We start from the raw sequence: 15,000 nt of genomic DNA on the forward strand, positions 1-15,000 counted from the left end.
AATAGTGATTTATCCGGTGGATAGCGTTATCCACCTTTTGAACAACTGGGGCCAGGCGCCCAAGATCGGAGAATATATCTTCATCAATGAATTTTTCCACCAAGAAAGAAGTAAAAGAGCAACTACTCAGTTTGCAACAACATTTCGCACACCACTCATCCCTAAAACATTTATTCAATCAAATAGCTTTGTTTTACAGACAACGACAAAGAAATGAGCACTAGTTTGTCAATAAACCTCTTTTGCAGTGTGACGTCTCCAGTCCGAGAGGTTTTTCCCTGGCTACTTCGGTTTTCTCCTCTTCTCAAAAACCAACATTTGATTTGATTTGCATTAATTTGTTGATTTCAGTTTACAGTGTCCCCAATTAGTGCTCCAATGACAGAAGACTAGACACTTAAATAAAGTTCCTTTTTTTTCTAAAGAGAAAAAATCCTAAAAATATCCTCATTTAATTCCACAATGGTGGCCATAGCAATAATATAACAACGCTCATAATTATGAGCTCTTAACAGGAAAATCTCAGTTTTAACCAAATGTTGAAATAAGATATAATAGCGAACGGGAGAGCCTCATTATCCAAGCGAAGAAACGCTTTTTGCCAATGGTTTGTCTTTGCTTCTTAAAAAGCTTAATGTAATCACGCCAGGCATACTTCACTAACACCATGAGAACAAAAATTTACAGTTTTGCTACTTAATTCTTATAATTTCTCGCAAGTAGACAGGATGAACGTGAAACAACTCTACATGTATCTCGCGTACTGAATGAATACGTTGGTGTTTGTTCTGTTTCATCAAAAAAGTTTCCCTCTATTACAGGACATTAATGTTGGTATCACTAGGTTCGCTATGAGCAATAAATCGTAGTTTTTTTATACACAAAAACTATAAATGTCGTGCGACTTGTTCTTAACATTTATCAACGCTTAATTATAAATTGTATAACAAACCACATTGAATTATTCTAATTTCATTGACAGCTAAGAAAATCCTAATGTAGATCACCGACATCATCAGCAATCATTTTGCTAGTCCCCTTTACAACTCTTTTTTGTTTTGGCCAATTTCCCCTTCTTTCGTTTTAGAGGGTACACGGAGTGACACTGAGTGTACACTGAGGGTACACTGAGTGACAAGCCATAAGAATCTTTGTCCCCGAAGAAGTCTATCGCTTCTTGGGCATAAATAGCACATATAATTATAATTGTTTCTGGGAAAGATAAAAAAGCCTTTAAAAGTTAAGTGAAGCGATGATCCTCGCAGCAATTTTTGCAATTGCGTAAAGAAGCCTGAAAAATTCAGGATTTCAACGGGGTTTGAACCCGAGACCTCGCGATACCGGTGCGACGCTCTAACCAACTGAGCTATGAAGCCACTGACGTTGGGAGCTGGTCATTTGTGGGTTCCAATGTTCCCGTTGAAGTCCTGAATTTTTCAGGCTTCTTTATGCAATTGCAAAAATTGCGTTCATCACTGCGAGGATCATAGCTTCACTTGATTTCATATCCGCAGTTCATATATGATCCATTTCATATACCATTTCATCTTTTAAAAATTGTTAACAGAAATGCCAACTTTAGGGCCTGCTGACGTATTTTTTGGGGTGCGTTGCTAAGGATGTAATGGTCAGTTTCCAGCTTTTGTAATCCAATGACCCCAAATATGAGGTCATCATGTCACGCCCATGGTCACATGACCAAGAAATGAAAACTCTAAATTTGTCTACGTGCTACACAATTTGGGTATTTAATCAGTCGTTTGATAATTTGTATTCGTTTTTGCATCCAGTCAAGCAGAGATAAACGATACTGAAATACCCATAACATTTTCAAAAAGGATGATTTGAAAAAATCAATGCTTAGCTATATTCTGTATTCGGGGGTGAAAAGTGCCAAATAGAAAAATGAATTCAATTTAGAGACCGCCGGAAATTTAGCTTTTTCTCAAACCGGAAGTCAGATCTGAGAACGAGCACGAAGAAGGGAGAGGAAAAGCCTTCGATGCAAACAACAGTTCGTGCGGTGATTTTTTGCTTGCTTTTTTACTTTAACGTCATGTAGCAGGTCGGTGAGTGGGTTTTTACGTTTTCTGGTCAGCTCACGATACGAGGACGTCAATCACCGGAAGTCACACTTGACTTCCTTAGCAACGTCCTTAAAAGGATGCACTGACTACTAAACCCAGAAGACAACTGTGAGCTAGCTCTTAGGGAGGTCTTGTGAAAAAATGAAATTCTGAAAGAAAAGCGGAATGTAACAGCGTCAGTGTCTTATAGAGAAAATACTTTACTGCCTGTACGAATAAGACTTTCCACGCCCTAAACCAACCCTTCCAATCAATATTTGAGCGTGTATCGATAAGTGAATGGGTACGAGTCTGTACAAGACCCTGGCCGTGCTAGTTAGTATATTTGCATTTCCTTTTCAGTTATTTTTCGGGGGCCAAAAGAATCATGAATCACATTGTCTCAAAAGCTCATCCGATGCTGAAACCAACCAGGAAACTTCCTGTTTTATCTGTACGAATCCTTGTGAGAAAATGAGCGGAAATATGCTACGCCGCCATGTTGCCTTGCTGCCGAAAACAGTTGCGGGGTGCAGCGGTAAACTCCTTTTCGTTCATCCCTCACTGCAGTCACTGACTTTCCTCATTTCTGCAAGGACTGCGGCGTTTTCTACCTCGGAGGAGATTTCTCTAGATTCAGGGCGGATGTTTAGCGCAACGTTTGTATCAGCTGAAGAGGAAAAAAAAAAGGTAAAGTTAATAATGCTACCGGTATCTTCTACTCAACATAACCGGCTATAAATGTGTTACCGAAAAATACATATTTACCAAGAATAACAAATTACACAATTTCAATAAGAAATGGTCGCTTCGTTCACAGGTTTGCTTGTTCGTATTGTAGTAAGTATTTTACTAGCGTTGTAATTTTTATGTTGTAATAATTTTTTTTAAGATTTTAAAAAATATATTTTTAACGCTATTTTGCTTTTGCTTACTGGTGCCCTCTTTTTCTTTAGTGAGGAGTTGGTTGTCACTGGAAGGGCATTGGCCACACCCAAAATTCCCTGACTCAAAACAAAAATACAAATTTCTCTTTACTTATTTATTCCGCCATCCAATGAGCGGCGTGAAAGGTTCAAAAGAGATTTAACACTTTTTTGTTTGGTGCTTAAGTACAAATTTGATCATTTCGCTTCTTTGTTAGACAAAAAAGGGGAAAAGTGCTAAAAATGTAAAAGGGACATGTGGGAAGCGAAAAGCTCATCAACCTTATCATTATACACTGTAATTACCATGTTTTTTAACCACCGGAATCGCGTAACCGGCCTATAGAGCTGCTTACAGATTTTTGATCTTTAGGTTATGCAGGCTTTGCCTTCTTGGCCAAGGGCGTCAAAGTCCAATTTCACTTTTATATTTCTGGCTGTTTAAAAAGAAATAGATACCAGGTCCACAAGACAGTAGTTTTGACGCCTATAACTATGCATGATAACACAATTATTAAATTCCGTTTTAGTGATGTCCGGAACAACCAAAGTCGAGATGAGTTGAATCACATGCGAAGACCATGATTATTCCAACAATTTTTAATTGCTTGGAGGCGTTATGGTTCTCGTCAAAATCACATAAAAAGAGTATCCCTACTAACTTACCCTTGAATGGGTTTCCTCTCAATTCCCTGTTCCTGAAGTTATTCAAGTTGCACTTTGCCGATATGAAATCCATCTCGTCTTCTTCATCTTCTTCTTCGTCGCCTCGCTCCAACATTTTCTGTTTCTCAATGCGCATGACAGCGCCTGCGTCATTCTTGCGGTTCAATGAATTTTTCTTGCTAGGGTTTATGATTCTGATTGGTACGCGGTCTATGAGGTTTTCGGCGCGCGTACGTCGTGTTCGACGCCGCATTTTTAACACGGCGAGGAGGCTTATTAGTAACACGCCCACTACTCCTCCAGCTACACCAGCTATTAGCCATATCCCTGAAATACTCTCTTCTAAGTCAGGGTCCTTTTTCGATACTGGAAGAGAGACAAAAAAAAATGAACAAACTGTAAGATGAGTACGGAGAATTTCGAGAGGCGAAACATACCATGAAAGGAAGTTCTATACAAGCATTATTACTTGTTTTCTCTGAGATCGGTATCTCAAGTCTCTGAGGGTGAAACGAAACTCATTTTAACCGCTTCTTTTCTGATTTTAACCTTCCCCCTCTTCGTTCAATTTTATCGATTAATACTTGTTTCAGGGATAGATGTTTCAGTGTGGTGATGAAGTACGACATCAACGTAAAGAGGTTCCCCGGCCAGCTTGTAGCTCACGTAGAAAATATATATATATTTTTTTTAAGTTAGCACGAGTATTAACACTTCATAACGTAGTGTAACAATACTTAATCAATTATGGGTTACTTCACAGCGTTTAAATGACAGTGAAAACTTAAAAAGGGTCACCTTTTTTAATCTAATTTTAAACTTTTAGCAAAAGGTAAGTGACGCAAGCGTTCAGATAAGACCCTTCCCAATAAAGAAAAAAAAAAAAGTAAATACACTCACAGTCCACATTAATCTCGTCCGTTCCGTTGATAACATGCACGCTGCCGTTGCTTGTGGTGGGTGTGATCTTTGTTCCTGTGTCTGAAACCTCCGTACCAGCTAGGTCCACTATCAAGTAAGAAAGAGATTGACCCAATTGACAAACAGGCAGACAGACAGACGAGAAGATGGTCAGACTGATTCCGGTTTAACTGTACAATAAATTGCCAGTGAGCGAAACGACAGCTGGAAATATGTCTGCGTTCGCAGGCTATACAACAAAATCCTGGTCTCAAAATGAAGGATCGAGTGACAACCCAAATGACTGACTCGGGACTGATAGCCGTGGCTGAATTGTTTACTCACCCACTGACTGACTGATTCAAGTAGCAATTTAACTACGCACCTGATTCAAACTCTACTTCGCTAATCAGCACCCACGAGCCATAGTACTGAAAATCGCAAGTCACATATTTTCCGACGTGTCCATCAAGATTAACCTCAATCCAAAAGGCTCTGTTACTCCTGGATGACCTCGTAGTCATGCTGGGCTCATAAATAGTCTTCCAGGAAAAATACTCGCCGTCTTTGGAAAACGATAGTATCACCTTACTGAACAACATCTTTTCATGCTGACCTGGTAAGCTCAGAGTATGAAATCGCACGCGAGAAAAACGTCGAAGAGACGAAAATACAAAGGTGACGGTTGGTTGAGGAGTCTTAATATCCTGCCAACCAATCCAGTCAATCCAGTTTGGATTACCGGTATCGTTCCAGTCTGCCATATAGCCGGTCATACCATCGGTCAGCTGACCAAGCCCGTTGTATAGTAAACCTCGTTTGGCTCCAAAGGACAGCCTATTTCCATCATAGCCCTTATCACGCAACGAAGACCAACCAAGTTTATTCTTCCGAAGATTTCCTTGGGATATTCGGTATGATACCAAACCGTCTGCAAAGCAACGAATTGAGTAAAAGTCACATCAACTGTTACACCTTAATGAGAATCAGTCAAGCACGTCTTAAAGGGGAGAGCACGAACGGGAGGCGCTACTGTAAAACTAAAAGAAAAAAAGAGAGGTAACTTAATTCATGTGACAGCGAAGTCAAATGTCTCAAAACTGTGAAGCAAATACAAAGATAGCCCACTTTAAATTGAATAGAAGGATTAATCGCAGGATGCTTTGAAGGCGTTGCTTCAGATTCAAGCTTACGAAAGTAACTTAGAACCAAACAAGATGGCCAAATTATTAGTAGCTTTTTCAGTGTTTAAAGAAACCTTAAATTGCCGAGGCACCATTGAAGTGAGTGTACGCATAAAAAAAATTGATTAATTGCATAACATGTGTCAATAAAAATCTTAGCTTAAGGGTGCAAGGCCTCTCGTTGCCACCTATTTTGATGAAGTGGCTTGGAAACTCGCTCGTCAGAGACGAACCAACCAGCCGATGAGACCTCAAAAATTGGACAAACTCTACACCCTCCTCGTTTTGATCTGTTAGTCACGGCACAATGGCGGGCATCCGAGCCCCTAAACTACCACAAATCTCTTGATGGTCGTTAAGAGATTTGCAAGTCGATATTTTGAGTGAAAACTCTCGGCCTGATTCGTTCTGGTTGGGGAATGCCGGCTGATTAGCTTTGATGACAATACGACTTGCTAGCTCTGACGAAGCCGCCGCTCATTCACTCTTCACTTCACTTCACTTCACTTCACTCTTGACCAAGGAAACATTCGCTCCGATAAACGGATGATTAGATCAAAGAACGCGTTAGCTCTCAAAACGTCTTATCGTGGCCAAAATACTTTTGAACAAATTTTGGTGAATGCAATCCGCCACATACAAAACGATGACACTATTGTTTCTTTGGGTACTAAGTATGTTTTAATAAAAGTCAATGTGTTTAATTGAGCACCGAAAAATGCATCTAATTATTTTGCATGTCTCGTAATTGGTCCAAAAACTCTGTCAGAATTATCTCAAAAAATGAAAATCCAGAAGAATCTAAAGCCAATATGCCTATTTCGCGGGTGCTGTCACTTGATTAGCGCATGTGCGTGGATTTGAATTCGGCTCTTGTTAGTTTGTGTGATACTCAGCATCTTATACAGTTGTGCAAGGTAAATAGTTTTAATTGCACGATTATCTTTCGGAAAACCGTTTTGATATCTATTTCCAGACGACACACAGCTCACCGTGCTTAGTCCAAGAACACCCATGAACATCCATTTTAAGACACCATCTATCTCCAACTCCATTGACAACCACCAGACGAATATAACGAACAATGCGTGGAGTCAGAAGATAATGTTTGTGAAGTTCAGAGCTGTTGGATTTTATCACCTACAATAACAAACAAAGGAAACAATCCTTTTGTACAAGTACAGTACCCAACAATTCGCTAATAACCAAAACTAGTTCTTACGAAACTCGTAATCCAAGTCTTACTTGATATGAATTAAGAAACCAACATATGAGAGGTCATTTATTTAAGAGACACATCCAAATCGTGTGACCAATCAGACTATAACCAGCCATTGTCTAGGAAAAGTATCTCGAGCTCATTCTCCGAATAGAACCGAAAAGCCGAGTTGCCATCTCTTTTTGGGAAAGCGGGGCGCACAAAACAAAATCAGGCGCTCGAGCACCCTACAAAGGATGCAAATCTTTTAGGTCAGAAAAGGAGGACCTCGTGTGCGAGCACGTTTCTTTGATTTTCAAGATTATCAAAAGTACGCTTCAGATGCTTAATAATCAACGTGGAAAAGATTATAAAACTAGAGAACTAAATGAATAAAATACCTAGGCTGGCTGAGAGAATTCTTACCGTAACGGAGACATCGTTTTTATGGTAATGCCGCCATTTTAAGTCTCTTTCTCTCTTGTAAGCCACAAAATACTCTGACACGTACATGGAGCTATAATTGCCAGTCGTTTTATTCTTTACCAACACCCCAGCTGTGGACAAAGCTGTAACGCGCATGTTCCGTCCTAAGTCAAGCTGTATAATTTAAACAAAAAAAAAAATACAACTGAGCGGGCTAGCTTTTCAAACACGCTGATCTTGTCTATGATTGCGGTCTTATCTCCGCCCATCCTAACTTAACCAGCCTCATATCATTTCTCCATTTATCGTGCCCCGTTATATTCACCTTTTAAATGTTGTAAATGGAGCCACCTCGTACAGCCGTTTCTCATGCTTTACGGAAGAAATTGGTGAAAAGGTCATCATAGATGTCCCAGTTTTACACGATGGACCGCACTAACCTCTATAAATGCTCTCTTTAACTTGTCTCTGTTGTGTGAAGTACACCAGCCCACCGTGTTACTGATCCTCGCCTTATGAGCAGGGAACTTAATGTGATCTCCTGGGGACGAGGCACTCCAGCCATCATCTGGAATCGACATGGACAGCGAGGAATCGCATTCTATTGAAAAACAATTTTGAATTTAGCGCGTGAAATGTGCCTTGGCGCAAGCGCTTGCTTGGTCGCCTCTTACGATTTAAGAACACCCAGGATGAAGCTACTAGACAAGAGTATGGAAACGTGTCTTTAACGTTAATATTATAAGATGCATTCATTAATTTAATCTTCAAATCAGGGAAGCTTTAACATTTGTCTATCTGTGAAGGGTATTCTTAAATTACCATTACATTGCCACAGTTAAGAGTGGTTTAAATTGATCGCGCAATTCAATACACTTATGAGACTGTCTTTCACGATTATATGTTCTCTTGTTTGTCGTTAGCTAATCTTGAGCAGATGATTTGACATCTTCAGCGGACGCAGACTACCTGTAGTCATAACTCAAATCTAAATTTGCTTCTTTTTCGCCCGAATTGTTATCATAGACCACGCGCTTTTGCATTGAGGATCAAAACTTAGACCAGAAAAACTCTCCGGGCGCAAAAATATTTCAGGACAAGTGTTGCCTTTGTAAGTACATTGCCCACGGTTGGACGGCCGGGTTCGTACAAATTCTGTAAGAGGCGAGACCTACACAGAGAGGAGTCAGGCTGGCGTATAGTGGTCATCATCCGCGCCTCTCACCTCTGTAACCGTATGTGGGATGAATTTCTGTCAATCTCAGTCCTACTGAGGGGTTTTTCTATGGGTACTCCGGTTATCCTCCCTCATCAAAATCGACTCCCAGCTGATTAAATCTGGCAGTGGTGCTGTGATTCAGGATCAATCATGAGCCCGTTGGCTGTTCTCTGAGGCGTCTTCCCGATTTAATCGCGCCAGTAACGACCTTCATAATTCAGCATCCAAGAGTGGAAGGATGTACATAAGTACATAAACAGCGATATCACTCACGATTTAGTTAGTATGGGTAATCAAATGGTGAAGAGTGAAAATGGGGAATAGTTTCAGGCGCGTTTTGTCCAAATTATTCCCTAATTTCACGAGTATACCATTTGATTAGCTATTAATAACATGGGTGACAAATTACTCCTTAATTTTCAAACCTGGACACCATTTTGGCACTGTAGGAACTGTTGCCATGGCAACATTGCAATTTCACATGTGAAACTATATATTAACGATGAAATTTCGCGCCAAAACTAAGGAGTAATTTTGCCACCCATATTATTAAAAGAAAACTTTCCTTCGACGCTGATGAGCGACATACCTTGTTGCTCGTCCAAGCCTCCCGCCAAACAGAACGGAAATTGGAGCACCAGGAGAAGTAGAAGGAGAATCTTGTCATTCATTCTGTTAGCTGGAACCAAACGTCTGTAAAAAGAAAAAAACGATGTTTTAGCCGTCAGTGAGAGAGGAAATACTATTATAAATCTAATCACTTGCTAACTGATTAATGAAGAAGAAGACATACATAATGAATTGTCATTGCATTGTTTAATTTTTAAATCAATCAGTGGGTCCGTGATCCTGAATCGGCCGGTAACATCTTAAATGGTGACGTCGACAACAGCAAGCACATGGCTCGCCACAAAGAGCTGAGAAAAATGCCTCGCGAGATTTAACAAATTGAATGTGGTTCAGCGTTGTCTGTGCTCTTATCGAAAATGATATTCGTCATCAGAGTGGTCAAAATGTTGTAGATTCAAGAGGCGGCTGGATTTGCATCTTAAAATCTGGTTCTTCGGAATTTTACTCATTGAAATTCTTCGTGACATGGATGGATTTCCAATTAGTAAAATCTGCGACAAAATCCATTTCAGATTTTGTGTTCGCTTGGTAATCCGAAGATCTAGCTTTTTAGATCTAAATGCGAAGAGCAAGCGTGGTCATCACTGTTTCGCAATCTGACTGGTTTATTTCCCAAAACGAGCGTTCCTGATTGGCTATTACAATTGCGTGACACATTGACGGGAGTAGCGTTGTCTAGACTCTTTTCGACAACGGCAAATTAGCCAATCAGATTGCGAGACCACAAGCAATTGTGTTAAAAACTGAATTAGCGCCGCCTTTTCCTCACATGCGTGGACGAGTTATGGAGGGAAATTTGCCTCGGGAGGCCGTAAGGAAAATATCAAGATTGAGTACGAAATAAGGAGGCGCGTTTTTTAGACGCGGACGGCAACCGGAAGAGAAATTTGACGTGCCAGGACAGTGGTGTCTCCCACTCCCAGATATTTATACTTATCATCTCTAATGGAGAAATGAGACTTCGCAATGTAAATGTGGTTGCGTGAAGACAAGTTAAAGGGGCAAACAGCTCATTTCCGGTTGACGTCCGCGTCTCAAAAACGCGCGTGCCTAAGCTCCCAGTTCCTTTACTTCGATGACGTCCCCGAAAAATAACAGCTGGCAGAACAAAGACGTGGGCAATGCTAGTATTGGATGCCGGCGAGAAGCAGGGAGCAAGGGGACTATCATGATCTTCTTTCAATCGAGGTTTAAATAAAGAAAGACCCCGAAGCTTTTCGACAGTTCCATCGACTGGCTAGAGAGTGCCTTAAACCATTCTCGCTATGATTGCACCTTTGATAACCAAGCAGGACACACCGCACATGCGAACGTCTTTTTGAAGTCAGGTGAACGGAGTCATGATGTAATTTCATTGGATGGCCTGAACCCCTCAAACGTTTTATAGTTTCCGTTCGTCAGCGTTGGGTGAATAAATAACCCGCCTACGTGAGCAAACGGTCTATACTATAAAAAAATGAGATGAAATGCTACACATTATTTTTTTCTGATTTCCTAAATCCTCGAATCTGATTGTAAAGATAATTCTAAATGGTCGGGATAACACAAGTGTTACTAATATTTTTAAAAATACAACCACACATTTAAGGAACGTGTTTCGATGTTTCAAACATCATCTTCAGCCATAGTGAGTGTGACATCAAAATTTTTACAAGATAATTCGTGCATATATATAACTATCAATACAATGATTCTTTGTAGATTAAATGTTCGTTACAAGTAGGTAAAATTCAAACTAACCAACAATACTCATGATAGAAAACACAAGTGACATCGGTAAAAGCTTTAAAAGTGTAATGCTAGACAGACATGATCAACTTGTTTGTTGAGTTCGGGTTGAGCGGTTGAAACCCGAACTCAACAAACAAGTTGACCATGTCAGTCTAGCATTACACTTAAAATTAAACCTTTACTGTTATGTCAGTTGTGTTTTCTATAATATTGTTGGTTAGTTTGAATTTTATACGGCGATGGCTGACGACCGTTCCTCTTCCTCCGTCAGACTTAGAGTAAGAGGAAGTGATCGTATTCTGAGCGGGTATTTCAAGAACCGACTTCAATCAACTTATAGAAAAATCAATGGTTATACGCTATCTCTAAAGGAAACATCTTGAGACGATTAGTTAGGGAAATTAAGCAAGGGCTAATGCTGTTTTCAGACAGTGCGGTTCCAGGACAATTGACCCGAAATGCTATCGTGGCAAAATACTCATGCATATTGATAAAAACATATGTCATATCTGGTAGCGTCTTCCTTGTAAGTCCTTTCAAATTTGCAAAACAGGAAGTTTCACTGCTGCTAGTTTTCGTATTCGTTCGGCCTACCATCCGAAAAACGGACGAAACTTTACCAAGTTTGTTTGGTCAAGATGGCTGGATATTGGCCAAGTTCTTTTTTTGCGTGTTTGTTGACCTCGACTTCGTCTTGGTCCATAAACACGCAAAAAAAAAGAACTTGGCCAATATCCAGCCATCTTGACCGAAAAAGCTTGATCAATAAAGGATTCATGATATGGGATAAAACTCTTTTTTTTTTTTGGTGACACCAAAAAAATATCTTTGGTCTTGCGGGACCAAGAGAGAAATCCCGAGCGGGCAGTATAGTTCCATGCTCGGGTAGCCAATCAAAGCGCGGGATTTGGTTCATTTTGCCCGCTCACAGAGCTAGTCATATAATAAGAATGGATATGCCTCGTTCTTCAAAAGATGCCGCTTTAGAAAAACAAAAGTGGCGAGGTATTCTGAAGTCGCTCCGAAAAGTGCCCTAAAGTAATAATGGCACGTACCATATCAAGTGACCTTTCTGACTTTGAAATCTTCAGTTTCTTGCAAGATCTCTTATGCAACAAAGATCATTTGCCTATTGCCTTGCAAGTATTGGGAAAGTGTTGTTTTACGTTTGCTGCAAATTAGCACGGGAAACCGTCTCATTGCCATGTGATACTTTTGCTAAATTTCGCAGACTTGATACTGTTAACGATGAGATGATGCATGCCAGTTAAACGAGGAGATTATAATTCCGGTTTCTTTACCAGCGCTTAACAAATTAGCCCGAGTTAGTTGAGGTCACAATTCGGACTTCTTTCATACTATGTAGCTTAGCTTCGCCTCTCGAGAACCCAATTCTTTTACCTCTGTTACAAAAATCCAGCATCACGTGGCAAGCGCGAGGCCTCATTTACAAAGATGGATACGGGAGCAAGAGAGCATCAAGGAAGAACCTTGAAAAAGATATCCAAGACTCTGTGCTTCAAAAGACTTCAGGAAAACGCAAGTTACCATGCAAGTTACTACTTGTGTTCGAAGATCAGCCTTCAGGTTAATCAATTTGCAAGATTATTGTATACTTCAGTAATGCGAAAATTGAAATAATAAAACCAGTGATCAGCTTTAATAACTAAATATGGATAAAATGTCATATAATATAACATACTTTCACACAATATACTGAAATAACGAAATATGGACAGATATAAATAGGAAACTAAAGGAGATTGTGTTCTGGGTGTATACGCACTTATGTCCAACGAATGCAAGAAGCCACAAAAGCTGCTTCGTGCGGGGCTTCTGTCCTCGGTCTTCAAAAAATGGCTATTCTGTTAATGATGGAAATAAAAATTCTTAGCCTTTGGAAACGTCGAAAATTGAAACCATCTGCCAGTTCTCCAAAGTTCAGACAAAAGAGTCATTAACACACCGCAATTCACGACGCGGTGTCACGGTGATATGTGCGCCCCGGGACATGTGTATCCCAATTAACTTATCACTAGTAGTGATATGTGTATCCCATCAAACATGACGGCCAATGATATGTATGTCCCCACCCCTCCCCCTCCAACGTAAGACGTTACTAATGCACCCAGACGTTTGCTGTAAACAGTGAAGAAAGCCGGCTTAACTTACAACTATACTAGTAATAGTTTTCATTACATCTGCCCCCGCCTAAGTTAGTATGAAAGGCAGTTGAGCTACGTTAATAAAAATAATATATATACTATATATACTAACTATATATATATATAGTTAGCTTATATATATATATATGGCGGCGATCGAGCCAGTTAGAGTGCTCAATGCAAGGTAGAGTGTAACTGTAGAGGGCTGTGAGAATTAAAATATAGCTACACGGTGATTGCCCTACAGGCCTGTTTCGTAAGACTTGAAGCCACACTCTTCAGGTGTTTTATTCACACTGCTGCGCACTTATTTTGAAACATTCGTAGGCCTGACGGCAGATGAATTTAAGACACGTTATAGAAATCATAAAACATCTTTCGAAAGTAACACCTATAGAAATTCAACTGAACTCAGCAAACACTTATGGTCGCTAAAAGATAACAACATAGAGCATGAAATTACATGGCAAATTGTTTGCCTCGCTAAACCGTACAGCAGTTCAGCTAAACGTTGTAATTTATGCTTGAGCGAGAAATTTGTCATTTTCTGTGAACCGGAGCGCTGTACATTGAACAAAAGAAACGAGTTAGTATCATCATGCAGGCACCGCGCGAAGGCGCTACAACAGAACAATTAGCTTAGCACCTAAGCACCAATATGTATGCAAATTTACTTATAGTGTTTGTGATATAAAAATAAGTGCGCAGCAGTGTGAATAAAACTCCTGACGAGCGAGGCTTCAAGCCTTACGAAACAGGCCTGTAGGGCAATCACCCACCGTGTAGCTATGTTTTAATTCTCACAGCCCTCTATATATAATAATATATATAATTATAAGCTGAACATGTTCAAGGCAACTCGATTTGCATCAGATCTGCTTCAATGTTTGATTTTTCAATTGCTAATCAGAACAGCACTTTGGTTCTCCGTGCGAGTTTCTACTTCATGACTCCCACAACACCTTGGTCATGTAGAACAATAAAAAGCTAAAAAGAGAAAGGCTGATATAACGGTGAAGGAATGTATTGAAGAAAGCCAATATTTCGAAAGGCACTGCCTTTTTTCATCAGGGTTTTACAAGGAATGTGTTCAACACTCTTCAACCTTTAGGTCTTAATAAGAAAGATAAAATGTACTCCACCTTTTCCCTTATATTTCTTTACCATTTCTTTTTATTATTGTACCGTATCCGTTAAGTCGGTTAAAGAATCCTTATCTTTAGGGCTATATCAAATCACACCCCATATCGCTATTCAAATTGTAACTTCAACTTCTTTGTTAACCGTAGTCATTGCTTGTAAAACCCTGAGGAAGAAAGGCAGTGCGTTTCGAAATATGGGCTTTTTTCAATATATTCCTTCACCGTTATATCAGCCTTTCTCTTTATTATAAGGTCCTTTACCCAGGATCCGGTGCTTGTGTTTTGTTACGCTGGTCCTTGCTTTGAAAGTTGTATGTAGAACAATACCAATGCCACTTGCGCGCCCGTTTAAGCAATACCGATACCACCTTGCGCGCCCGGTTGAACAAATTCTCTCTACAATATCTACCAATTTATACATTTATCCTTTTTAGGTTGCCTCCTCGGGTTTTGGCCCAGACCCTGCGGGGGCAAAAGTCTGCTGTTCTTCTTTTTGATTCGGGGGGTGGATAAATCATATCATAACAGTCGAGCGTCGGTTGAGTTTAGACAAAAGCGAATTTAACAACGAAAGCTGTCAACTCCACGGCTAAATTGTGGGTCTATAAAAGATGTGTATATGTTTTCCTAAAAAATTTTTAATGGAACTTGGATTTTGTGTATGTCCACCGGGAGAGTACTAATGATATGTATATCACATGGATACAGCTGGATACAGATATCACCGTGACATCGGCAAAATGAAAT

The 15,000-nt window shown here is 40.0% G+C and overlaps 1 protein-coding gene across 4 annotated transcripts in view; it reads right to left on the minus strand.

The window, feature by feature from the left end:
* Positions 1-155: 155 nt before the first annotated feature.
* The window catches only part of LOC138013118 (discoidin domain-containing receptor 2-like), a 27,727-nt gene continuing 12,882 nt past the window's right edge, over positions 156-15,000 (minus strand). For 3 of the 4 annotated variants that reach the window (XM_068860098.1, XM_068860096.1, XM_068860095.1), the window contains 8 exons: positions 9,175-9,278; positions 7,807-7,967; positions 7,367-7,540; positions 6,735-6,882; positions 4,944-5,489; positions 4,559-4,666; positions 3,659-4,024; positions 156-2,736 (listed from right to left, as the gene is read on the minus strand). In XM_068860098.1, the coding sequence (XP_068716199.1) occupies positions 2,621-2,736; positions 3,659-4,024; positions 4,559-4,666; positions 4,944-5,489; positions 6,735-6,882; positions 7,367-7,540; positions 7,807-7,967; positions 9,175-9,256 (1,701 nt within the window). In that variant the 5' untranslated portion in view covers positions 9,257-9,278 and the 3' untranslated portion in view covers positions 156-2,620. Of the gene's footprint in view, positions 2,737-3,658; positions 4,025-4,558; positions 4,667-4,943; positions 5,490-6,734; positions 6,883-7,366; positions 7,541-7,806; positions 7,968-9,174; positions 9,279-14,514; positions 14,589-15,000 lie in introns of those variants that run through there. The other variant, XM_068860099.1, reaches the window with a different exon arrangement.

This window comes from Montipora foliosa, chromosome 8 (assembly GCF_036669935.1).
Source record: "Montipora foliosa isolate CH-2021 chromosome 8, ASM3666993v2, whole genome shotgun sequence".
NCBI classification, from domain to species: Eukaryota; Metazoa; Cnidaria; class Anthozoa; order Scleractinia; family Acroporidae; genus Montipora; species Montipora foliosa.